This window comes from Lagopus leucura, unplaced genomic scaffold (genome assembly GCF_019238085.1).
Source record: "Lagopus leucura isolate 7727_CA_CO unplaced genomic scaffold, USGS_WTPT01 Super-Scaffold_100034, whole genome shotgun sequence".
NCBI classification, from domain to species: Eukaryota; Metazoa; Chordata; class Aves; order Galliformes; family Phasianidae; genus Lagopus; species Lagopus leucura.
The window spans coordinates 2,821,365-2,846,635 of NW_024962283.1; the positions used below are offsets into that span (position 1 = coordinate 2,821,365).

The 25,271-nt window shown below is 43.2% G+C and overlaps 1 protein-coding gene and 1 long non-coding RNA gene across 7 annotated transcripts in view; one reads left to right on the top strand and one right to left on the bottom strand.

Annotated features, from left to right (window-relative positions):
• Positions 1-25,271, top strand: part of LOC122186067 — a 51,940-nt gene that overhangs the window by 11,567 nt on the left and 15,102 nt on the right. For 5 of the 6 annotated variants that reach the window (XR_006181048.1, XR_006181047.1, XR_006181045.1 and 2 more), the window contains exon 1: positions 20,851-20,945. The exons of the other annotated variant lie outside the window; for it this stretch is intronic. This is a non-coding gene — a long non-coding RNA (uncharacterized LOC122186067). Of the gene's footprint in view, positions 1-20,850; positions 20,946-25,271 lie in introns of those variants that run through there. 6 annotated transcript variants of the gene reach the window in all.
• Positions 1,267-18,517, bottom strand: ATP12A (ATPase H+/K+ transporting non-gastric alpha2 subunit). The gene is made up of 23 exons (XM_042882430.1): positions 18,287-18,517; positions 16,394-16,534; positions 15,006-15,065; positions 14,279-14,482; positions 13,640-13,753; positions 13,337-13,471; positions 12,686-12,803; positions 11,800-12,068; positions 10,825-11,023; positions 10,244-10,353; positions 9,824-9,958; positions 9,354-9,546; positions 8,791-8,966; positions 8,310-8,446; positions 7,463-7,613; positions 5,540-5,708; positions 4,667-4,821; positions 4,450-4,573; positions 4,031-4,176; positions 3,643-3,776; positions 2,668-2,769; positions 1,916-2,007; positions 1,267-1,783 (listed from the first exon to the last, which is right to left on the bottom strand). The coding sequence occupies exons 1-23, from the start codon at positions 18,293-18,295 to the stop codon at positions 1,755-1,757; spliced, it is 3,102 nt and encodes a 1,033-aa protein (XP_042738364.1). The 5' UTR covers positions 18,296-18,517; the 3' UTR covers positions 1,267-1,754.

Consider the following 25,271-nt stretch of genomic DNA (forward strand, 5'->3'; position numbering starts at 1 on the left):
GTTTTGGTCTAAAGCAAGGTTTGCAATGCAGAAGAGTACTTGTTAAATGTAGAAATGACCCTACAGGTATGAGAGCAGACTGTTTCAGAGTTATTTGCTGGCTTTGTAGATTTTGCTATAGACATTAAGCTGCTTTTTTTTTTTTTTTTCCTCCTATTGATGATCTTCTAGAGGGTGGCTTTTTACCCTACTCCTCATGTGGGAGACGTGCCCTTATTCCTCCCCACTCCCTTTTGTACCAAGGGGATGTAAAGACATAAGTTGCTCGTTTTACAGATATTACTATGACAGAATTCTTTCACTTCTCTGTCAGGAGCATATGCCAATCCTAAAAACAGATATAACACACGTATCAGATTCATCTTCCAAGTTTTCCTCTAAGACCTCCTTTTGTTTGTTTTTTTTCTCTTCCTGTTTGAATTTGGAAGTGTTGTTTTGACTGAGTACAGCAAATCTATGGGTGGTGACAAGAGGGTTCTGTTGCTCCCCGTGTCATCTCTCTTCATATTTTTCCTGTCTTGTGAGCAGAAGAGAAAACAAATCCTTCCTGGCAGCTGGCAGATGACAAGGTGTTGAAATGAGGCTGCTTGGCACCTCACATACTTCTTGCTGGTGTGTTGCAGGGTTGCATCACCAACTGATAAGCAGCACACAAGGGCACATATCTGGAATCCAGGCTCACCCTCATAATTCATAGTTTGCATGCTTATTTTTTGTCGCTCTTCCTTCTTCATTTGTATTTCCTCTTCTTTGAATCAGCATTTGAAAAACAGTGGCACCCACTCTGACACCCACTGTAATACCCATCTGGCTCTTATGGGGAGGAGCTCTGAGGAGGGGAGCTCACACACTGTAAAGTAGTTTCTAGCGTGTTATGGAAGTAGAAATTGGGGAACAGACATGCTTTAAGCTGGCAAGCCCTCCCCATTTTCCACTCCCTCAGTTCTGGTTTCTCATTTGTAATCCCTCTCTGCTTTTCCTGCAAAAGGTCTCCTGCTGTCCCCATTTCTTCTCTAATAAAAGTGCCCGTATTGAAGACCTGGTCTCAGGCAGCCCTCTAACAGTACCTACATTATGCATATGAAGGTCCACTTTGCCGTGGAGATGATGTCCCTTAGAAAATGAGTGCTGAGCATTCTACACTCACAGAATCACAAGGTGTTTAAATGGACTGGCTGTGCCTTGGCCTTCCAGATGCATTTCTCAATGCGTCCCTTTCCATTTCACTCTCTTGGTCTTTATCAGAAAATAAGGTGGAGAACTGTCTTCTGGAAAATACTTTTTATTATCAAATTTTTCCTATATAGTGTTATTACTCTCAGCAAGGTAATACAGATCTATGTATGCACTTGCTTAGAATTCAGTTGCACAAACAAAACAAAAAGAAAATAAGCAAACAACCCCTCTAGTGCAAATTAATGCCTTACATTAAGTTTTTCTGTTGTGTTTTTCTTTCTTTGTGTTTTCCTCTCTGAGTGCTCTCCAGGTTCATCCTTGGATGAGGGAAGGTCGTTCTTTTTACAAAAATAGATGGCACTTCAATTTCAGACAAGCATCATCTTTACAGTACAGCAGGAGGTTACTTGCCAGCCTCTTAAGTCCTTAATTCTTCATGAAATTCATGAAATTTCTTCATGGGGCGAGCCCAGTGTATACTTGGTATTGCACAGACAGGACATTGAAGCAGCAGAGGCTGTGTGAGGTGGAGGAGCAGCTCTCCGTGAGGAGGAAGAAGTCCAGTGATAAGGACGGATTCAGTAATACATGTTCTTATCCCACCAGCCTGCAAGAGGAGAGGATGAAAAAAGTGACGTTGGGAGCTCTGGGGGCAAATGGTCCATTTTGAGTTGTCTGTCAGTCAGGTGAATGAGGGGCAGTGGAGGAAAGGACAGCTAAATGCAGGAATCCTACTTACTTCCTGGGTATCTCCTGATAAACAGCTTACGGACCTCATCATAGACCCATATCAAGACAGCAAACGGTACAGCCACAAACCAGTACTGAAACCTGGGAGTGGGAGAAGAGATTCTCATTCAGAAGCATCTAAACACAAGCTGGATGTCTGAGGCCTCTCTCTACACTGTCTGATTTCACTAAAAGGAAATCTGGGTTTCGTAGTGTTTCATTGCTCGTTTTTTTCCCCCTGTAACTTAAGCACTTAAATGATTAGAAATAAGATTAGGTCCCTGCAAGCTGCCCAAGTGCAAGTAGTTAACTGAATTAATTAATGAATTCCGGATACTATTCAGAAGGAAATGTTGCCTGCTGGCATTACAGTCTCTGAAGATGTCAGAAAAATGGAACATTTTTGACAGTGATATGTTTAAAATAGAAGTTGCTTGCATAAAGTTAAGTAAAATGTTATATAATCTCACCAAAATGTTGGTGATGCTGGACAAAATCTGGGGGTTTGTTCTACACAAGAAGGTTTCTGCATTCTCTACAGTAAATTCAGTAGAAAAAAAAGTAATGTATTCTTTATAGAAGCTGTGAAAATAATTCCCTTTTTGGTCAAGAAATTGCCCATCCTGTTCTTCGAAATGAATATTCATAAATATTTATCCTAAAACTGTCCTGCTGGACATCTTTCTCCCATTTGTGGGTTCAGACAGAACGGTGTCTATTAGTACGTGAAGGAAAGGGAAGCGTGCCAGCATCAGAGCTCACCTCAGAGGTGTGAAGTTCAGGGCTGTAACGTGTCCAAGACCATAGGTGAGAATCAGAGCAATTCCTATCTGGGAAAATATACCCACCCAGATGACTTTGTTCCTATAAGAAAATCACAGAGAAGTAGTTAAAGCTGATTCCACAGCACACTACAAAGGCTGTGCCTTCCTGAGGCTCTGATCACTGGCTTGGACGGCCTGCGTGAGATAGATGGGGATAAATGGGGATCAGTGTGGTGTGAGGGAGCTGGTGGGCTCTGTAGCATCGCCATGCATCTCATACTCCCATGTCTTTCCTGCTCCCATTCCTGACCTACGTAGAGCAGAGCTAGCTTTAGGCAGGCCTGCTGCCTGCGTTACTCATGTCTCCTACTTGCAGTGTGAATGTGCTCATTGTGACTCAAATGCAAATGGAAGAAGGAAAAATACATAGGTGTAGGCTCTGTATCTGCAGATAGAGAAAGAAAACCTGTTTGCTTTCCTATCAGAAATACTCTGTCTAAATGCCAGCTTTCACGTGCAGCCTCCATCCTGCTAGATGTTTTTAATTCCCTGGCTTTCATGGGATTTACAGGCACAGAGCCCTTTGCAAAGGGCAGCCAGCACTGTTGGACCAGCTGGTGTCTCCTTACCTGGCAGGCTGAAGTTAGCTTGAAGTTCAAGTGACCTAAGTACTGATAAGTAGATAAGAATTAAGAAAATAATCTGGGGAGGAAACTTCTTCATTGTAAACATTTTAACGAACGGAGTTTTTAGGCTGGTGTTATTTCAGATTAAACAGAAGAAAGCCTTTACTTAAGGAAAACTCCTATCATGAGATAGAAGAGGGGTGGCGAAGTGTGAGAAAATGTTTATGGCTTGAATCCACATTTAGTCTTTGTTCAGTGACTGAATGTGAGGGGGCAAATCACTGAGCTAATTAGCAGTGGGCTAATAAATCCATCCACCTGTCAGGTAAAGGACCAGCAAAACCTACCGGAAAAGACCCTGCTGGAAAATGGAATTTCTTCTTGTTTTCCTGATAATCAAATCTGCAACTTGCTGAATGGTGATGCTGACAAAAAAGGCAGTGTAGCCAGTCCACTGCAGGTACGTCCTCTGGTATTTAGTCTGCAGAGCAAAGGGAAAAACAAACAGTTGTGTTATATCCAACACTCCTGTCTTGTGGAAGCAACTGTAAACCTTGGCAGGAAGATTTCCGTTACAAAGGGATAAACTCAGTTATTTCAGATTAAGGTGTGCAATGGTCGGATTTGGGCCAATGTTTACATTTAAGCCTCCCTTTTGTTTTCTTAATCTTGTATTTCAGAGGAGAGCATTGAATTTTAAAGACACAGAGTGAAGATGTTCTGGTGCATCTTTACCCATTCCTGTCCATAAGAGTCCTCAAAGTCATTAATAGCATTGTTTTCCCAGTCGACTCGAACGCCAAGCAGTGTGGAAGGGAGGAAGCCTTGTTCTGCATATACTGTAAAATATGTCACGAAGGCTCCCACTGACTGCATGATACCTGTGAAATCAGAGAGGGAGAATCAGTTATATCAGAGAATCATAGAATGACTTGGGTTGAAAGGGACCTCAAGGATCATCAAGCTCCAACCCCCTTGCTGCAGGCAGGGCCACCAACCTCCGTATCTCATACATAGACCAGAGAAATAGGGAAGAAGCAAAACATAGGAGTACTGGTTTAATTTCATGTTCCCCTTTTCTAAAAAGTGAAAGAGCTTGTTTTTATCTCATTCTACTGATGCAAGGTGTTGTTATGGAGAACAGGCCAACCTACCAATCTGCAGATAGGAGTATACAGCCAACTGCTCGTTCACCAGCCTGTCTTTCTTCTTGTTTCGAGGTCTCCTGTTCATAATATCACTTTCAGCTTTTTCATAGGCTAACGCAACAGAAGGGATCTGTAACAGAAACAAACCATCAGGGTGCCTGTACACCCAGCTTCTGTCGCTTGTGAGGATATTTCTCTATTCAGCTCTGTGGCAGCAGCTTACAATGTCTGTTCCCAGGTCAATGAATAGGATGGTGATGGTTCCGATGGGCATTGGAATGCTGGCAATAATGTAGATAAGAAAGGGACAGAGCTCAGCAATGTTCTTAGTCAGCGTGTAGGCAATTGTTTTCTTTAGGTTGTCAAAGATCAGGCGGCCTGGAAGAAAAGGAAACACTTCCGTAACGGCTGATTGCCAACAGCTTTCAGAAAAACAACCCAAAACCTTACTTCTTTAACTAACTTAAGTGAAAGCAGTAATGGCTTATGTGTGTTCTCCTCACGTACATTTTAAAGTGCTTTTTTTTCCCCCAAAACATTAACCTGCCTTCCCTTTGACCCTCCTGAAAATTCTAATTAAATTAAAAAGTCTCTTTCACTGAGAAAGATGGAGGAAAACTCCCGTTCCTCAGCACGCTGTGGTCTTAATGCAAACCATGAGCACTTTGCAGCTGGAGAAGCAGAGTATGTTTGGATGTAGCACAGAGGACTCTGTGTGAGCAAGCATTAAGGTTAAAATGTAAAGAAAACAGCTTGTCTCTTTATGATGATAAAGACTGCATAGGAGCAAGATGAGAGATGCTTTTGTTTGGAGTTTGAACAAGCAGAGATAGCAAACCAGTGCCCTGCTTAGCAAGTATGTGCAAGAGAGGAATGATTTCCTTATTGTCTTTGTAGTGTCTTTGGATGGAAGCAGTTCCCTTTTTTTTTTTTCCAAATACCAAAAACCAAATCCAGGATGACAGTAAGGGAGATATGAGATGAGCTGTCTGCAGAGAGGGGTGCAGGAGGGCAGGATCAGGAGGACTGACCAGCCAGTGCTGTGTGGCTGTCAGCTTCTTTCAGCTAAGAAAAGAGGTAGCAACATTTTTTTTACCTTCTTCCACTCCTGTGACTATAGAAGCAAAGTTATCATCCAGCAGTACCATATCAGCTGCATTTTTAGCTGCATCAGAACCAGCAATGCCCATAGCAATTCCAATATCTGCTTTTTTAAGAGCAGGGGAGTCATTGACTCCATCTCCAGTCACAGCAACGACTGCACCCTGCAACACACAGAAGGATCATAACGTGGGGTTGTAGAGGATGCAGTGCCTTCTTCCCCTGAGGACATTCAGCTCTCAGCACCCTTCCAGTCTCTAAGTCTCTAGAATTAATATGGTAGGCTCAGACTGTGTGCAGCAGATGGCTAAATTAGGTGTCTGTGTGTTGTCTTGGTTGCCTCTATAGTCGGCAAAGATAAATGGGAAATTCAGGGACCCCACATGATCCGTCCTTTACTTTTGTGCAGTGATTACAGACTCACTTGGTTTTAATCTTAATTGTAAATCGTGTCACTGATCACTAGAGACCCTTTGCATGCTGTCCCAACAACTCTGACCACTGATATGCCATGTTAGGAATCCAAAAGATGGAAAACTGATTATTCAGTTCAGCTTCTTTGTTATCTCCCAATGAAACCATCTACTGCAGAAAAGGGTCCTGTCCTGCTTGTTGCAAAAGCTCACAGCTGGGTAGCAACACAGTGTTCTGAGTGGGAAAAAGCCTGACAAACTGATTAAAGCAAATACCGAACGTCCTGTCCCTTTGGGGATTTAGCACAGTGTCACTACTGATAAATACTGCCATGGGCAGAAGAGCTTAGAGGCTCTCAGTGCTAAAGGCAGTGTGTAGACTGAGTGGCTCAAGAGGGGGAAGGGAAGGGCGTTCCTCTGCATCCTTCTCCATCCACTGAGGGTGTGGGTGTCCAAGCAGTACAGAACACATTTACCCTCTGTCTGCCAAAGGGCATTAAAAGAACTTTAAATTAAAAATGAGATTTAACGGGAAGATTTTTATCCTTTTTTTTTTTTTTTTTTCCTCTCTCTTCTCTGACAGCAATTCAGGCTTACACTTGAAGAGCTGTTAATGCTGATTGGAAAGCTTAGTGCTGGCATAATTACAAAAATGAAATAATGGCTTGTGCTGGATCTCCATCCCTGTGAAGATCAGGCCTGGTGGTAGTGTTGTTTTTGATTTGCAGCATCTATTTGGAAGATGCATCAGAGGGGAGAACCACTGAATGACAATCTGCATCTTGTTCAGAATATATATATTCTTCGCTATATATGTAATTTCTTTCCTTGTGCCTCCTGTGCTGGCTGCACTCCATGCTCCCTTACATAATGCTGCCTGTGAGTGGGACAGTCCCTCTTTAAATCCTGCCTCAGATTCATGCTTACTGAGGGTTCTTGTGCAGTCTTTGAAAGTTATATAGATAAGGCTTGGTCACAGATAAATCATGCTATGACATTTTGTGGGATTCATATCTATCTTCTTGTCTAAACATTCCTGTGGGAGGGAAGTACATGGGTCTAAATGGCCACAAGAGATAAGACGAGAGGATGTGGTAATATGTAGCTTTGATCTGGGTTTAAAGAATTCCTGGGGGAAGGCTGCTTCCCAAAGAGTGTTCGTGCAGGTCTCTACCCAGGACGCTTGCTGTGCATCCCAGCAGCAGCTCCTCTGAATTACAACAAGCCTGTCAGACCCCTCAGCACGGCTCTAAGGCATTCATGCTTTGGATAAGCTCATTTTGTCGGTAGGAGTTCAGAGTCTGTAGCAGGAATTCAAAGAACTTGGGTTCTGTCCAGAAAAGACAGTGCTTGTGGCAGTCTGTGGGATGCTGCTCTCGCACGGTGAGAGCGGTGTGAGCAGAGCTGAGAGTGCACTGGAAATTGCCTTCCACTGTCACCTGGAGGGTGATACCTGTGGAAATACACCAGAGCAGTGTCTGTGCAGAAGCTTGTACACCTCTTACCTGTCTTTGGCAGCCTTCCACTATGATCAGTTTCTGTTGGGGTGATGTCCGTGCAAAAACAATCTCCGAATGGTTGCACAAAATTTCATCCAGCTCCTGCAAGCTCATGTCCTTCAGCTCCATCCCATTCACTACTGCTGCTGTAGCCTCCCTGTGAATAGCCATGGGTATGTCTCCAAATCAAAAGGCTTAGATAGAGAACAGTGCACTCGTAGAATGAATGCAGTTTAACAGTGAGGAAAGGCAGCAAATTGAGTTAATTTCAGAAGCGTTAGTTGTTAATCAGCAGGTGTTGAATGAAAGCCACTGCAGAAATCCAGACTGAATTAGTTACCTAGAGACAGAGGGAAGTAATCAGAGCTTCCTCCAGAGTAGGCTTAACAACAGAAAATGCATTTTAAAGAGTACTCTGAGGGTTGGGGGGGTGAGAGTGGGGGAGGAAGACATCTCTAAAAATCTTTAATGCTTTTCTTCTGGTTTTTTGTTTTAAGGGAGGGGGTATTTGTTGTTTTTGGTTTTTTTTTTACAGTGGTGAAAGAGGAACTTGGAGTGGTGGTCAGGTCATCCTCCAGCACCACACAAGGTACTGAATTGTGGTTTTCAGTGTGCATGTTTAGTCAGTTGTGCAGTGACAACAAAGATCTGCAAAGTATTATTCGCCAGTGTTTTCCAATGGTGAGTGCAGGTGGGAGCCCTGGCCTAGGCACAGAATTATTCAGGTAGAGAGGCACGTTAGGTGGGCTTGGGGGCTGCGATGTAGAGTTTGGCTAAAAGCACTGTAGAAGAAGAAGGCATAGCTTTCAGAAAATGAAGGCAGTAGGTATCCCAGATGCTCTGCTGTTCTTACTGTCTATTGACTTGCTCAACAGGAATGTTGAGGCGCTTCGCAATGTCTTCCACCGTCTCACTGGTGGCTGAAATGATGCCCACACTTTTGGCAATGGCCTTGGCAGTGATTGGGTGATCACCAGTGACCATGATAACCTGAGGAAGGGACAAGTGCTAGGAGTGAGTGACAAACGTACATGCTGTGGATGCAGAGAGATTAGGTGAAATGTCTATTGTTCTAGACCAGGAAACAGTTTAGAATCTGAACTTGGAAAGCTATGCTATTTACTTAACAAAGACAGGTAGTGGCAATTAATTAGCTCTGTATTGATTTCAGTTCTCTACCTCTTGTTATTGGCACCATTTTATCAGAGCTGCGAAAAAAGCTTTGTCATGAGCAGTAAGGTTGGAACAACGCAGAATAAAGAAACCTTTTTCTATGAGAATTCAAGTTACATACACTGAGGTTACAGTCTGTAAGAATATTGTGAGATCCCTACCTTGATCCCGGCGCTGCGGCACTTTGAGACAGCATCTGGCACTGTGGAACGAGGTGGGTCAATCATAGATAGGAGCCCAACAAAGCATAGATTGGATGTGGGGAAATTCATGGAATCTGTGTCAAATGTGTAGGTGTCTGGAAACTCATTTTCAGGCAGGTACAGGTGACAGAAACCTAGAAGGAAATGTAGGTTGACAGAATATACAGGAAATAATGAAAGAGGAGAGCTTGCTAAAGCTTAGCATCAGATTTTCTCTTGCCTGTAAAATTCTGGTGCATTTAACCATTTGCTTTCTTTAGAGGATTATTTAACCTGCCGTTGTAACTTTGTTTTGGCTGCACGGTGTTTCAGATTGACATCAGTATATAGCAGTAAGAGCATCCCTGCCACAGGGAGCTGGCAGCATGGCAGTGAGATTCAGCAGTCTGCACAGAAGGCAGCACACTTCGTTTTTTACCCTTCACTGCAGGGGGAATGAAGTCCAGACACACTGTGCTCATACCAGGATTTAAACTCCCCATTTTGCACTGCAGTTCTCTTACAGTCCCTCTAGGACTCACCAAGCACTCTTTCTCCCAGGCCTCCCAGCTCCATGTATGCTGTTTGGAAAGCTTCTGCCTTTTCACTGTCCAGTGGTTCTTCTTTCCCATTGATCATGATAGTGCTGCATCTCTCTAGGATCCTCTCTGGGGCACCTTTCATCACCAGCAGAAAGCGTTTGTCATTGGGATCGTCAGTCTCGTGAATGGAGAGCTGTGTGCCACAATACAAAGTCATTTGAAGAAGCATATATGACCCTTATTTGTTTCCATTTTTGGTTACTTTGCACAGAAATAGCAATTATTCTCCTTTTCCACGTATCATTCTTTCCATCAAATGGAATGAACTGCAATTATTGGAGATTAAGTCTTCCCTGTCGTTGAATTCACCCATTAAAACTTCCAGGTCACCAACTGTTGCATTCGATATGCTGATAGAAACACTGAAAGCTGGAAACAGTTTGGCCTGTTTCCAAAAAACTGAAACACACCTGGAATTTGTTGGTAGAGTTGAAGGGAATTTCAGCCACTTTCTTGTTCCGTGCTCGAATATTCATGACGTCACCCAGAACAACTTCTGCAAATTTCAGCAGAGCTGTTTCGGAGGCATCACCCACCACAACTCTCTGTATGGGTGAGAGAAGGGACAGTTGATAGCACATCTGCCCCTCTTTCAAGACATCTTAGTGCTTCTGTAAGATGTTGGGTGCTTGAGCAGCAGTGATAAAGCAGTAGTTGTCCCCAAAAAAGCCTTGTGCTAAAAATGTGCCTTAAATTTTTTAATGAGTTTATAGCCAACAGTGAGTTAGAAGGCTGGAGTGTTAAATGTAAGAGAAGACTGAATCTAAATAGAACAGCTTGTATGTATTGCTCTTCCAAAGGAAGAGAAAGAAGTTGATGTGAAGCAGTACCTTCATTATTGGGAGATTCTCCTGTCCTGGTCTGAATTCTGCTCGGTTGCATAGAGTTACAATTTTTGATAGTGCTGTCCATGATGGAGAGCTTTGGTCAAAAGGCTGGGCTGAAAAGAAACAAAAGGAATACAGCATCCATTAGCATAGTATGTGGTGGAAGTAAAAGCTCCAGTTTGGAACAACACGATTGAATTGTTTGCAGAATAAGGTTGTTCCTTTGATAGGTTTTGTTACAGAAAAACACTTCAACAGGAACCTTATGGCAATCAGCTAGCAGTTCTGGCCAAGTTACTTAGATAAAGTTTGTGTGCTTATTTCCCTCCTAAATTCACTGTCAGTGAGTGCACTTGGAATTAGAACCTCCTCCAGGCTTATTTTCTGGTGATGGGAATTATTCTGTTCTCATCTCTGTGTGGCAAAGAAGGGATTTTCCTATTGCACGCTGCACTTGTGTGTGGCAGGGAGGTATATGTTTCATCTCTGAAAAGATATCCTCATTGACATCAGTTGGACAGACTGTAAGTGGGAAACATCCCACATAGCCACCGTTTTCTACATCCCCCCACTGCCATATTTACTTGTTTGATCTTCACTGGTATCAGCTGAGTAGATTTGATTATCAAACCAGAGGTGGGCAACAGTCATCCTGTTCTGCGTGAGGGTCCCTGTCTTGTCAGAGCAGATGATGGAAGTAGAGCCAAGCGTTTCCACAGCTTCCAAGTTCTTCACCAAGCAGTTCTTCTTTGCCATCCGTTTGGCTGTCAGAGACAGGCTCACCTGGTAGAGGTAAAGCAAGAAGTTCAGCTTGCTGCCAGTGAGATACCATTAAAGAATGATGTAAGCAGCCTGCAGACTGCTACTTTTAACGTTGTTGCTTTTCTGAAAGAGAGCATTTTTTTAAAAGTCATCTTTTGGTGGCTGCAATTTTGCATTGCAAAAGCATTATTTAGCTCAGATGTGCAGCTGAAACTAAGAAAAAGTGCAGGTGTTAATGAGAGCAACCTGATTGCCTGCTGATAGTGATGAGTGCTGTATCAGTTAAGAGGCTGTCTAAGATGGAAGAAGCTGCAATGTTGGGGGAATTCCCAATCTAATGAATCCTGAAGTGAAGCTCTTCGTACTGCAGTTCATTGTTAGTGTGCTTTAGGGCTAACAGTGCTTAACAGTTGTGCTGCTTCTTAGCTGGGGATTGTAAAGACCATTTTTATGTATTAGTAAATGGAATTTTCATGCAACTTTTAGGGTACAATGTCTTCTGTTCCAAAGAGGAACAGGTTGTGGAGAAATGACTCACATCATCATACTGTTAGCAATTGAGGCAGAACAGTATTTCAAAACCATTGTTCAGAGCTGAATTCTTGTGCTGAAGCTCAGATTAATAGCTCAGTTACGCCAGAATTCCTATATGTTTGTCCTATCAGTTTCATGGAAAGAAAAACACCCCACCTCATCTCAAGTGAGGTAATCTGTTTTTTAGTGTTACGCTGTATTGAAGTTAAGGGAGATGAATTGTGGTAGTGACTGAAGCACTATGAGTGGCAGCTCAGACTCACTGTCACTGTGGCTAGCAGTCCCTCTGGCACGTTTGCCACGATGATGCCAATGAGAAAAATGATGGAGTCCAGAATCTTGTACCGCATTGATACAGAAATAATGAAGAAGAGGACACCGATGGAAATGGCCACTCCTGCCACCAGGTAGACAAAGTGTTCTATCTCAATAGCAATGGGTGTTTTCTCGTTTCCTACTCCTGATGCAAGAGAAGCAATCCGCCCAATGATCGTGCGGTCCCCAGTGTTGATTACAATGCCAGTAGCAGTGCCTGTAAAGAAATAAGTCCATCAGTTTCAAGCCTGTCTTCTCTACACAGTATTGATTAACAAAGACCCCTTTCAGCCTTTACATAGCTGAGACCTCACCCCAGAATTATTTATTTTCCTTTAGAAAGGGAAAGAAGGACAAAATCCATTTTCCTTAGCCTTTGCTGATGGTGTTGCAGTAGGAATGCAGCATTACCCAAGGCACAGTGCAGTTTCCTAGCAGATAGTCTGTTAGGTACAACACGTGCCTTTGAGTTCTGATCACAGGAACAACACCTTCAAGTGCACAGAGCCCTTTCACAGAAGCATCCACAAGTACATAAAGGCTTCTGCAACTTGTCATTTCTAAAGGTGATGATTGAAAGACCACAATAGAATGGCAGTTAATGCTGATTGCACCCATAACCAGTCTAGGTGTTAAAACAAAGGTCTCACTGGTTGACGTGGTGAATGACCAGCTCAGTGCTGCAGGCTTTATTTTGGTGTCCTTTGGAAACCATTTCTTATAGCAACCAAAGCTTTTTGGAATTCCTTGAGGCAGAATAGTTCAAAATGAGTTAAAAATATTATTTGGCACTCTCTACAGGTGCCATTTCTGGAGGTCTTTGTTGCTACACACCTTCCACGCAGGTGGTGGAATAGAATGCAATATTCCTGGTCTCCAAGGGGTTCTCATGGGTGAAGTCACAGGAGCGGGACTGTGGCTCTGATTCCCCTGTGAGTGAAGAATTGTCCACCTTTAATGAAACGGAGATATGCCCATGTTAAAGTCAGTAACTTGCAGTTACATACAGCCCAGAAGGAAGGCTGCAGCACATTTAATAACAGGTGACAGGGCCATCGTGTCTCAGTGCTGTTCTATGAGATGATTGCCACTGTCACTGTAGGAACGTATTTCAGCAGGAAATTGGTTCGGCCCATGCTATGTGTTTGTTGGTGGGGTTTTCAGTGGCAGCCTGAAAGGAAAGGCAAAGACCTCACTGTAGGTCTCTGGAGGCACGTAATGCAGTGTTGCTACATCTGCTGCTGCCCTGGCAAGGAGTATTGCTAGAACATACTATGGCCACAATGGCTTGTTCTGGTGTTCAGGAAAGGGATTAGTATGTTAGTATGGCATGAGCTGGGCATCCTAGTAGAGCTTCTGCATTCTGTGACTTATATGTGGTCAAATTTTAAAGCTCTAATAACTCATATTAGGTGTGCAGAAGTAGTTCATGTCATGAATGCCTCTAAAGCACTCTTACACTGTGCTCTACAAAGCGTTGCTTACCTTGCACCCCTGAGTAGTGATCAGACGAATGTCTGCTGGGATCCTGTCTCCTCCCTTTATCTCCACAATGTCTCCCACTACCAGCTGGTCTGCTGACATTTCCTTCTTTTCTGCATCTCTTATGACGAGAGCTTGCTGAAGGACAGAAGTATGGCTGACATGAGCATGGTGCTACCTCTAAACACCCAACCAAGAGGTAGATTCAAGTTATGCTTATTGCTTATATGTAAGGTGCTTATATATAAAGTTCCACGTCAGTCATTTTGAGGTGTTATCAGGAAAAGAAATGCTTGTTATTCTTACCTGTGGAATCATTTTACTGAAGCTAGCCATAATGTTTGTGCTTTTTGCTTCCTGATAGTAAGCGAAGATACCAGTGAGGATGACGACCACTGCAAGGACTACACCAAGGTAGAGCTAATCAGTGAAAGAAATAATCCAGTTAGTTGAAAGTATATGCTAAGTAGTTCCTCTGATGGAGTAAATCATATCATTCTGTAAGGTTTCAAGAGACTTGAAGTGAAGTGTTGAGGCAGACTAAAAGACAAATTAAGAAAAGAGCTTTCAAGTTTTGCCTTGCTATCGATCAAGTAAAACTGGGGTATAAAAAAAGTTATAATGGTAAACGTCCTGTGTCTCTAAAAATCTTCTCTAAATCAAACCTGGGATGAACCTGAATCAGTTATATTCCTAGCAGAGAATCAAAGTCAAAGATTCCAGCATACTCAAGTATTGTGATTACAGGCAGTAGTTATAAAACCTTTGGACAGGCACTCTTAGAAGTGGTATGTCAGGTATTTAGCAGAAATGTTCAGTCATAAAGGGAGAGTCCTGAAGAACAAAAGACCTCCTGGTTGTTACTGAGTAACTATGAAGTAGTATTCAAGTTACTTAGATTGTCAAAGGGTCGCATACTCACTTTGTACTTATTCAAACACTTACGTTGTCAAAGGCTGATTCAGCTCCCTGAGCCAACTGAATGCCAAATGAAATCCAGGAGAAGACAGCTCCTATCCATAAGAGAATGGAAAAACCTCCCACCATCTGCTTGAGGAATTTAACAATTTCAGGAGTGGCTTTGGGAGGAGTGAGCGAGTTGGGACCATCACGAGCCAGAATCTCTGCTGCTCTTGCGCTGGAGAGACCCTGCAAAAGTAAATGCCACATTTATCATGGGGTCACAGAAAGCAGCTTTTCAGCTCAGCTCAGGAAAAAGAAGTGTATGCTGCTTGTTTCTTAAATGTTGTTAGTGTTACGGATTGGTAACCTGCACCTTTGATTTCCAAAGGTAGTGATTTCAGGATAGTGACACTGCTAGGGAAAAATGGCCTGTGGCAAACTTTGAATACCTTCAGAAAAGCTGTGGCCCTGATGAGAACGTGGTGGTCCAGTTTTGCATGGGGATTTTGATTACAAAACAGAGGAATCCTTCAGACAATGGAGAAACTCCAGTTTAAAACCAGGACAGGGCCGTGCACTGAGATGCTGTTTGTTTGAGGGTTTATTGGGAGCTGGTGCTCCATGATTATGCATGCATGCATCCATGAGTGCAGCTTTGTCAGTTTGCCAATTTGAATGCTTTCCCACTGCCTCTAAGCAGCTTTGGATTAGCCAGAGGTAAAGGAAGGCATCTGAATCAGGAAGTTTTAATGATGCCCTATGGACTTACTTTGTCGATGCTCGTACCGTACTTTTCCTCCAGTTGTGAAGTGCTGAGTTTGTGGTCATCCTGGATTCCAAAAGAAAGAAAATGACAGTAAGCAGACCAGCAGACTTATAAATTTTGTATCAGAATCTGGAAGTGGTTCAGAGTGCCTGGATCTGGAGCTATGGATCCAGTTGCTAGCGTGACATCCCACTTCCACAAACAAACAGTATAGTTTATCAGAAAAAGCACAAGTCTCCTCTTACATATTCACACCTCTGGCATTTGCTCCTATTTTACTATTTGCAAAGCATTTACAACACTTGTCTTCTGCTGGACGGAAATGGGTTTCACCATAAATGTCAGTGTTACGTGGAGTCGAGAAGCTTAACTGATAAAGTGACGAGGGAGTGAAATGATTTGCTGTGGTCTCATGGAAAGAGGCAGCAGGTTCTAAGCACAGTTAAGAAAGAGGCATGGGAGAGGGAAATCAGAAAGCTCTCCTCCTTTCCCTCCAGTGACAACGCTGTGCTATTGCTGACCCAATTACATCTTGTGGTGAACAGAGGTTTAGAAGCCAAGAATTTGTGAGTTCTCACCATTGTTTTCACAGCATGATTCATTGCTGCTCGGATGAGTCAATTAACTTGTCTGTGCTTTGATTTTTCTTTAGAAACATGAGAGTACTGTTACATCCCCGGTGGCAAAGATGAGATACATTGAGAATTATTTAGCTGGGACTGAATAGAGCTCAGAAAGATGATGGAGAAATTGATGGCTCGTTTGGGGATTTCCTTACCTTTGAAATACTGCCTAACCCATGCATTGCCTTTGCTGTGAGCTGTTCTTAAGGCAGTTCCGAAAAGAGGTCAGAATAATTAACTTCATGTTTCAGATTGGGAAACTGAAGCATGCATGGAGGAAGTGAGTTTTCCAAACCCAGCCAGCGGGTCCCTGGCAAGCCAGAAGGAAACGCAGGTTGCTTGAGCTTAGTGCTCTCTCCTTGAAGTACCTTGCAGGGAGAAAACTGTAAAGCTGAGCCGTGCTTCTAGATCTACTAGCAATCTGTGGAGCAAGATGTTTTGCTCCTCTCTTCCTTCTGCTTCCTGGCTGGCTGTGCAAATGGCAGCTGAGAGAAGGCAGCTTAATATTATATATTAATTCCATCTGGGAAAGTACAGACCTCGGTAGGGATGCACTGCTCTGTACCAGCGGGGGCTTCATCAAGTCAGAATCATCCTTTCATTACAGATACTAATCCTGCACAGCTTTTTTTCAGGCGTACTACAGGGGCGTAAGGAAGCTTATTTCTCCCTGCTGGATTTTCAGCATTGGCACTTCCCTTCACCAGCATTCATTCAAACAGTGGTTGAGGCTGTCCTGCCAGCTGACGTGGAGTTAGCAATACTCACCAGGTCCAGTTCTTTCTTCAGTTCTTCATTCTTTTTTTTCTTGTTGCCCTTCAGGTCTTTGCACTTTTCTTCCTCTCCGGTCTTTGTTTTTTCCAGATCTTTTAGCCCATTGATCTCAATTGAGTAAACATCAGACTTTTTCTGTGGAAGAAGGCAGGTTTTAGCTTTGTTCCATGCACCTGCACAAATCAGACTCTGACAAGTCCTTCTGTTTCTTTGCTAAGTTGGAATTGCTGCTGTTTCTTTCTCCCAGCAACTTTGAGTGCTATCCCTGTCCTTATATCCCCACAGCAAGCACTGCAGCACTCACAATCAGGTCTTCAGCATCTGTCAATTACAGTGATTCCTTTAGAGAGCACAACACTTCCAGTGCTTTATGATCTAACACAAAGTGTGGGAATGCTGCCCAGGACCTCAGCAAAATTAACATGGAGTGGAAAAGGAGAAAGAAGAAAAAGAAAAAGAGAAGTTTATTTCTTTGGCTGCTCCTACAGCTTTTTAGATCCATGACTTCACTGTTATTTTCACTTAAAATTACCATTCACACGTTTACACCAGATGACATAAAATGGAGGCAAACAGCTTATTGGGCTGCCAGGGAGAAGCAAGCCTGTTACTTCTTTCTTGTTTACCCATACTGGCCAATCTAGTAACAGGTAAGTAACCCAGGGATGCTGCCAAACCTCTGACGTTCTGCTTTATGGATAATGTAACTTCAGGAGGGTTGCATCCTCCTAACTTTACATTAACACTGCACTCTGAAGGGCACACTTCCTGTGTTGCCCATTTGCCAGCTTCTATAATCATAACGTTCCAGATCCTAATTATCTTGTAAATTACATGCCATTCCTTGGAAGAACTATTGGTTGACCCCATTTCAGAGGCTTCCTTAGAGATTAGCCATCGGAGTCTCATGAGAGTCATGCTGGGTCTTATCTGATGGTGTGCTTTACTGGTGGGATGGATGTGCTGGTGTGCTGCTGATAGGTACACACATGTTTTGTAGGACATTTGTCATTTAGGTTGCTACAAAGGGAATCTTTCAGGTGAGTGAAAGTGTATGTCCTGTATAAAGCCTAAGTCAGCTTAAGTGATGGAAACAACAAGGAAATAATAGGTTTGGACATCCCATTGCTTACTATTATTCTGAACTCCAAACTGACCCCCTGTCCTCAGATGCCCTTTAATTAAAGGAATGTTGAAATATTAACATTTTATCTTGAGGAAGGGAAAAGCTAAGAGCTGGTGAATGGTTCAGCCAATTACAAGCCTGAAGTCTTTCTCAAGCACTTCAGTTTGTTTGACAAATATCCCAGATACAGAACATCTCCATTACAGGACGTTCTAAATTTTGAATCACACCAAAGACACACAATCTGGTTTATCTACTGGGATTCTTGCTTTGCACTCCTACTCTTCCCTTCAACTATCCAACTCAAAGATCTGTTTGGCTTTTCAAATCTGCACAGAGACCAAGATAGAGAAAGCAACTGTCTATCATGACAACCTAGCAGGAAGAGAAAAGAAAATTAGTGAAGTTAGGAAATTCTGTTGGTTGCTGTGCATGATGTACATATAACCTCTAACCTGCAAATCTTCATAAAATCTCAGATTTTGGCATTTGCAAAAGAGTTACTGTTCATGAAAATCGTGATTACAATACTAGCCATTCATGGAGGTGTTTTCTATCCAATCTCTTTGCATTTTAGGATTGGAAGTGCATACTTACCTAGACTGACAACCTTAGTCATTAAGACTGGATGCCCAATAGTTTCTAGTATCAATTCCATTTTTTGCTTTGCTCATATTTCTGATACACATAGATTAAATTAGAGCTTGTTAGTAGGAAGAAACTCACATAGTAGCAGCAGTTTTGGTGAACAGTGTACTCACCTTTACCATCTTGGTGAGCTTATTCCTTTCCAGATGCAATGAAGCAGCCAAGCCAAAAGCTCCAGATGAAAAGCAAAAGCCCAACAGGAGAAAAGTGGAACTCAGAGCACTTCTGACTGTTGCAGTGCAAAAGCTCACAGGGGTGGTAGTTCCCTCTCAGTTGACAAGCAGATGTTAGCTGGAATCCTGCTTGCGTTTTGGCATCCTTCAGGCAGGACGAGTTCGTTGTCCAGAGCCTGTGGAGAAAGAGCACTGTTTGCTGGTGCTTTATAAATCAGCATCTTGTGCTGCCACTCCACCCCTCCCCTTCCAGGTCCAGCCCATCTTCTGTTTCACCTGTAGTAGGTGGAAAAATACCACAGTAATGGGCATGTGGGTTTCAGGTCAGATAGTTTCTAATTATTCCTTTGTAGTGTTTGCTCATGACTAGGGAACAGGTGTATTATTCATCTTGCTAGAAGCAAAGAGTTTCCTTCACAGGCTTTCCAGCACTGGACTCCCCTTTGCATATCCAGCTGTTACAGCAACGTCTGCTGGAGAAAAGGAAGTCTGTGCACGTGTTGTGCCTCCTAGCAGCTGGCATGATGCTCTGTGTGCTGCCTAGGGTCCCTGGAAGCCACATCCCTACCCTGTATGTACTGGGGGTTTTGCAGAGCAATGGTCCATCAAGTTTCTCAACTTGGAGTTCACTCTTTATTTGTGGATTGCATTTGTTGTGTTTTTAACTTTCATGCATAACTGAAAGAAATAACTTCCAAGTGTGTTTTCAGTAAGAGCACTTAGCTAAATACTGCATGGAAATGCTCTTGTACCAATTACAAGCTTCCATATGGGAGTCATAAAGGCTTACGACACATTTGATGCCTAGTGTATCTCATCAGTCAGAAGTAACATTAACCTTTTCTACATCCCTGCAATTTTACTGAATTAAAACAAAGTTATACACATGGAAATATTCTCTATACTTTAACATTACTTTGGGGAAGAGTGTCTTTCATCTGCCTGGCAGAACTGGTCTCACAGCACAGCATAAGGTTGCAGCAGTTGGTGTTCTGCACTGCGTGATTCATGGGCTTAAAACTGCATCGTCTGAGATGCTGCGAGGTACCACAGTCCTTAGCAGGTGACTGAAATTGTGGTAAGAGATATGATGTGTTAGAAGTAAGTAACAGTGACCATTTCAAGCCAGATGAATAAGCAGTTGGTAGGGAAGACAAGCAAGTAGCATCCCTTACTGCTTAAACAGCATAAACAAATCCACGTTCAAATTATGGATGGGCTCCAATAAGTAGTGTTGTACTTATCCTCCTTAAATGATTATCATATTTATAAGTAAAGCTGTTTCTACTTCTCAGTTTATGTCTATTGGCCTTTTCCCATGGCATTCTCAATCTTAAGACGTTATGCAAGATACAGAAGTACACCTGGAAAGGTTTCACATTCAGTTTCTCCTGTTTATTTTATTGAGAATTGGATTGTATCCTGGAGCTTGAATAGAAACCTTTTCATACATGTACAAGTATTTGAGATTTCATAATATGTGCCATATACAAGAACACACACTGATTGCAGCCAGTGGTGCCCATTACCAAGGTACTGGAGCCACAAGGATCAAGAAGTGTGGTGAGCTGATTTGGCACCAAACTCATTGCTGATACTGGAAATGAGGGGCTTTCAAAAGCAAACACATACTTGGAAATAGAGAAGTGCCATCCAGACATGTCGTTGTGTTGTCCATCAGATTTGTTAGCAAAGTCTGCAGGCTGGAGAATGTGGAAACAGGGTGGCATACTTGACTTCTTCACTGGCAATTTTGAACTGGGAACTTGGATTCACAATCCATCGCTGAGGAATAACTGGTGGGTGGAACACAGGAACGTATATAGTATCCTGCTGTTAATTGACTTGTGGAAATAAATAATAATTCATGATTTAGGATGTCATCTGGGTCATTTTGGCAGGTTTTGCATTTCTCTTCTCAAAGTCACGATGACTTTTGCCTGAGGACAAATGTTAGAAATGCAGTTAGAGAAGTGTTTGGCAACAAAACAGGCTGTATGCTTTGGTCTAGCTGCAGCATTTGCACTGAACTATCTTTTACTAAAGGAAGTTCTTGTAGAAAATTAATTAAACTGGGAAAGCCCTATGACAGTGCCATAGTGTAACAGCATACAAGGTATTGACCTGGGATTGCCTTGCTAACAAATAGTCTGTTATGATTTGCCAAGTTAAAAATAAGAAACTGCTGGTTAAAAAGCTCAGTGGCAGGGGTTGTTATTAACTTTTGGAATGGTTGGTTCCCTTGCAAGTTACGAAGTGCCAATGAGAAGTGCTATAAAAGGCAAATCCCACGTTATGAACCAACGTACTGTGGTTGGGCAGTGTAATGTCCTTCTGTTGGGAGCACTGGTCTTGTTTTTTATTGTTTAGCCCTGCTGCAGAAGTAAATCAGAAATAAAGCCCAGGTGAGAAGCCAGGCTGCAGTTTTGGACAAGTGCATGTAGACCTTTGAATTCTGGCAGTGAAGTGTTTTTCCCTTGGTTTGGCAAGATGTGACATGCATCGAGAGGGATAAAACCCGTGTCTGTGCCAGAGAGCTGTAATCATCACGTGAGTTCCCAGCGTGTCTCAACACTCAGAGCTGAGCCCTGGTTTGAAGGTAAAATAAATGCGTGTTGTTCTGATTTCTAAATATTGGTCTAGGAAAATAGCAAGTGTCCTTTCTGAAATATTGTCTTATTTTGATCCTGTTCTAAGGTCATGTCTGCTAACAAGTGCTGCCCAAGGACAAACGAGCATGTTTGGCTGTTTATCATGCTGAGATGTCTCTTGTACTGTGGGAAGGCTGCAGGCTTGCTGGTACGAGACCCAGGGTCTTGCATTTGTTCTGCTTGTGCAGAGAAGGGGAAAATGGTTGTAAAAGCTTTCGGAGTAAAGAAGCAGTAGAATGGATTTGCCTGCCTTTTTCTTCCTGCAGATGTTTACCTTTGGAAATATTAGTTATATTTACATGTCTCTTGTGCCTGTATTTGCAAAATGGGCACTGTGCAGCTTTAGAAGCACCCAGAGATGCAGGTTTGGGTGGTGGTAGATGTGTGCTCGTTTGCTTTCCTGAGACTTGTTGCCTTTCCTCTGGGAGAGCAGCAGAGGGAGCACAGTGGCCTCTGTGCTCAGTGCTCTCCTTCATGCACTGCTTTCACAACAGCAAAAATATGGTTTTGGGGTACAGTGTGCACATCTTGTTGCCTTACTACTTGCCTGTCTCTGGTTGTAGGGAAATGCGTTGTGTTGCTTTTTATCTTGCATTGTAAAGGTAAAACCAGTTCAGGTGAGCGTTTCATTGTGCTAAAGTCATCTTTCAGAGGCAGGATGGGACTGCAGAGGGGTTAGGCATTGCTGGCAGATACGTGGATGTGCTGTGGGGTTGGGTTGTGCAGCCAGCTTCCTCCAGAGGCTGTTGGGCTTTGAACACCTTCTGGGTTCCTCTATTAGCAAAGGCAGAAAGCTGGGAGGGTTCCTCTCTTCCTTACTCAGGGAGAGGAAGAGCCCTGAGCAGAGGGAAAAGCTGTTGTTAAATCTTCTTATTCTGGAGTCAAAGACGTTAAACTGCAATTCATAGGCTGCATGTGATGAACGTTATACTTGTATTGATACTGCCTATACTGTGCTCTGTGTCTGAATGCTTCAGTGCTCAAGAAATTGTGTTCTGTTTCATGTAGCTCTGGATGGGGTTCATGGAAAGGTGTATTTCTGTGCTCTTTCATAATTTGCTATCTTATTTATCAGAAAGGAGTGTGGAATTATGAGGTGCTCAGCTTTTAAGATGGCACTTTAATGGAACTGTAGTCTGCCTCAATAGCAGTACTGGGTCGACCTTCTGTCCCTAAAGACGCGGCACAGTCACTGCTGGCATAGCCTGAGTGAAAGTTTTATCTCCGTTCTATAAAAGGAATTGCTGCACCTCGATGGATTTTGGAGCTCATGCATTGTTGAGCTGATTCTTGTGTATCCACAAGCGATAGCACAGATAAAATGGATCATTTCATGCATATATTTCAATACATCATTTATTTCTTCGCTCTATCCGAAGAAGAGGCGGGCACGGAAGAAGCGACTGGTCTTGTTACCTCTACTCCTTGCTTACAGAGTTTCTACTTAAAATCTACAACGATGCAGTCGTAGATATTGAGCTGCTTTCTGATGTGGAGAATTGCTCATTTGAGACCTTTTCAGGTGGATCATGAAGAAGCCACGACTGTCTGCGCTACACCCAAAGTGCCTGTGGGTTGTGTGAAGCAGGGAGCAGCAGAGCTCTGCCTTTCACAGCGTGCTGCTGGCTGCTGAACTCGCTGCTCCCTGCCTTAAGGAAGTTCAAAAAGAGAAGTAAAACTTGCACATTTTTTGTGGGTCGGGGTGGGGTGCAGGGCTCAGCCAAGCCCCTTCACGTGCCTTTGACAGATACGAAGGGAGCAATCTGTTGAAATGTTACATTTCTGAGGGGGGGGGAAATAGAAGCCACAGGTGAGGCACAAGATCTTGGATTTTCTTATTCTTCCTGCTTCTTAGCACTAGTGATACGAACCATTACTCAAACCTTACTGAACGTGGTATTAAAGGAATTAGGAAAGTGGAACTTCCTCCTCCTTACGACTGTCTGGTGCTGCCCAGAGGTTTGTTTAGGGCTGAAAGTTTTTCTTCTTTAACATTCTGGTGTTTTCAGTGTTTCATTTGAGATTATATGTAAATTATAGGAATTAAATAATTCCGGTCTTTTGTTATGTTTTGATACATTTTTCCTTCTGAAATGCTCTGTAATGTGCCAGTCAGGTATTCCAAACCAGTACATCTGGAGCTTGCACAGCTGACTTGTAGTTTGCAGTCTACATTCAGTCCTCTACAACAACATATCCAACCTCATTCCTGAGAGACGTCACAGCCCATCAAGTGACAGAGAAAAGGCAACTGTGCAATGGGGTGAAAATAAACAGTTAAGAGAAAGATGTGAATATAGACCCATGTGCAGCTGAAGTTGGGCACGTGGGAAGAGAAAATGGACGGTAATACAAAGTTATGTTTACCCTAAAGCACCTCTGCAAACGTAGGAAAGGAATCTTTGGGGCAGAGTTCCACTTGTAAAATATTTGGTGTGTGCAGAGCTTGTTTCTAAACCGTGATGTAAAGTGACAGCATTCTATGGTTAGCAAAGGTTTCCATACGCAGCCGCTGGAAGGATGTTTTCCATTATTAGGCCCTGAAGTTCTTGCAAGAGCTCTTTGGTCTTGTGGCTCTTGCTGTTTTTATAATGGAAAGCAGGTCATTGGACTAACGTGACTGTACAAGTAATTGAGAACCGATACGGCAGGACAAGATGTTGACTGTGAGATAATTCACATCGTGAGGCTGTTGAGGTGCCACAGCCAGATGTTTACTGGCTGGGTGACCTCTATTGGAAAGTGATTAAAAATGAATCAGTTGGTTGAATGTGGGTTGTTCGAACAGATGGATTTTTTTATTTATCTTTCTACCCCGTGATGGCCCTGCATTGATGTCACATCACCCAAGAGCTCTGCTAAGAGAAAATGGCGGTTTGTGAGCACTGAAGGGGTGAGTGTGTCAGCTGAGAATGCCAACATGCTGGCTCACAGCTTGCAACAGCTGCTGGCAGAGCAAGTCTGGATCTTTAGTCACAGTCTGCAAGGCCAAAGGCTGGGACTGACGAAGTGATGGCTCATGGTTTACAAGACCTGACAGCCAGTGACCATTGCATGGATGCAGGTTGACCTCTGCTTGGTATTCCCACCTGGGACTGTGCTTGCAGATTTGCAGGCAGGGAGCAATGTTTACATTTGCCAGTGGTTGGAGTGGACATTGAGAAAGGTGGGCTTCAGCCTCAAAGAGGAGAGTGCAACATGTTTTAAAATGGCTGTTTTTGAAATTATTTTTTCATTTTGCCTTTGCATCTGCATCCCCAGAAAACTGGATAGGTTGTAAAAGCAGTGGTAGGAATCAATTGAAGCATTTAATAGAGTGTTTTGTGTCCTTTTCTTCCCTTTATTTTCTCCCCACTTACATGTGGTATCGTTGCAGTGGAATTCAGCAGGCTGCTTTAAATGGTGTGGATGGAAAGAGAGCTTTCTCTTCTCAATTATACCTTTAGAGATATTTCAGAGAACCTGTGTGTATTTCATTTTTATTGTATTTCCTTCTGAGATTCTGCCATCTTCCAATAGCAGTCAGGTTTATGTGCTGGAGTAAAACAGAGGCTTTCAGAGTGAGAGAAAATGGTCTTTGAAGTGGTTGTGGGGGTGACACAGCGGAGATGTTCGAGCTGCAATGTGAAGTTGAAAGCAGCATTTTGTCTGTGGAATTTAAAAACCACGTGGGTTCGTATGCAGCCCAGGGCAGTGTGAAACGTCACCCTTGTGGACCTTGCACTGAAATTGCTTAGGGTCAGGAAAAACTCGTTTCATATTTGTCGAAGGCACGTGAAGGGGCTCGGCTTGCTGTTGTCTCACACTGGCTTCCCTGCCCTTGGCTCCATCCAGTTTCACGTGCTGTGATGGCCTTGAGGGGAGCAACTGGGGGCAGGGGAGGAGGAGGCTGTGCTCCTTCAGAACCCATGGGCTGAGTGCATCCCCGTGCTCCATCCTGGGGCTGTCGGACCTTTCACCTGCTTTCCTCTTGGGAAAATGCCCTCAGCTTGGATTGACACTGGGTATCGTTTGGCTGCTGCTCAGAACCAGTCCAACCGCCCGTTGGATGCAGATGGGTGCAAAGTCAGTTCCCTAAGAATTACAGTTATACGGTTGGGGCTTGGCTGGCAGGGCCACACAGCCACGTGTTTTCCAGAGGTAAAAGTGAACCAAAATGTTTTCCTGAGGACTGTATGGCCCCAGAATGACAGCAGCCACACTCAGTGACCCACTGACTCTTACAGGAAGGGACAGACCCTCGTTTAGCACAATATTAATCAATTTTAAAGAAG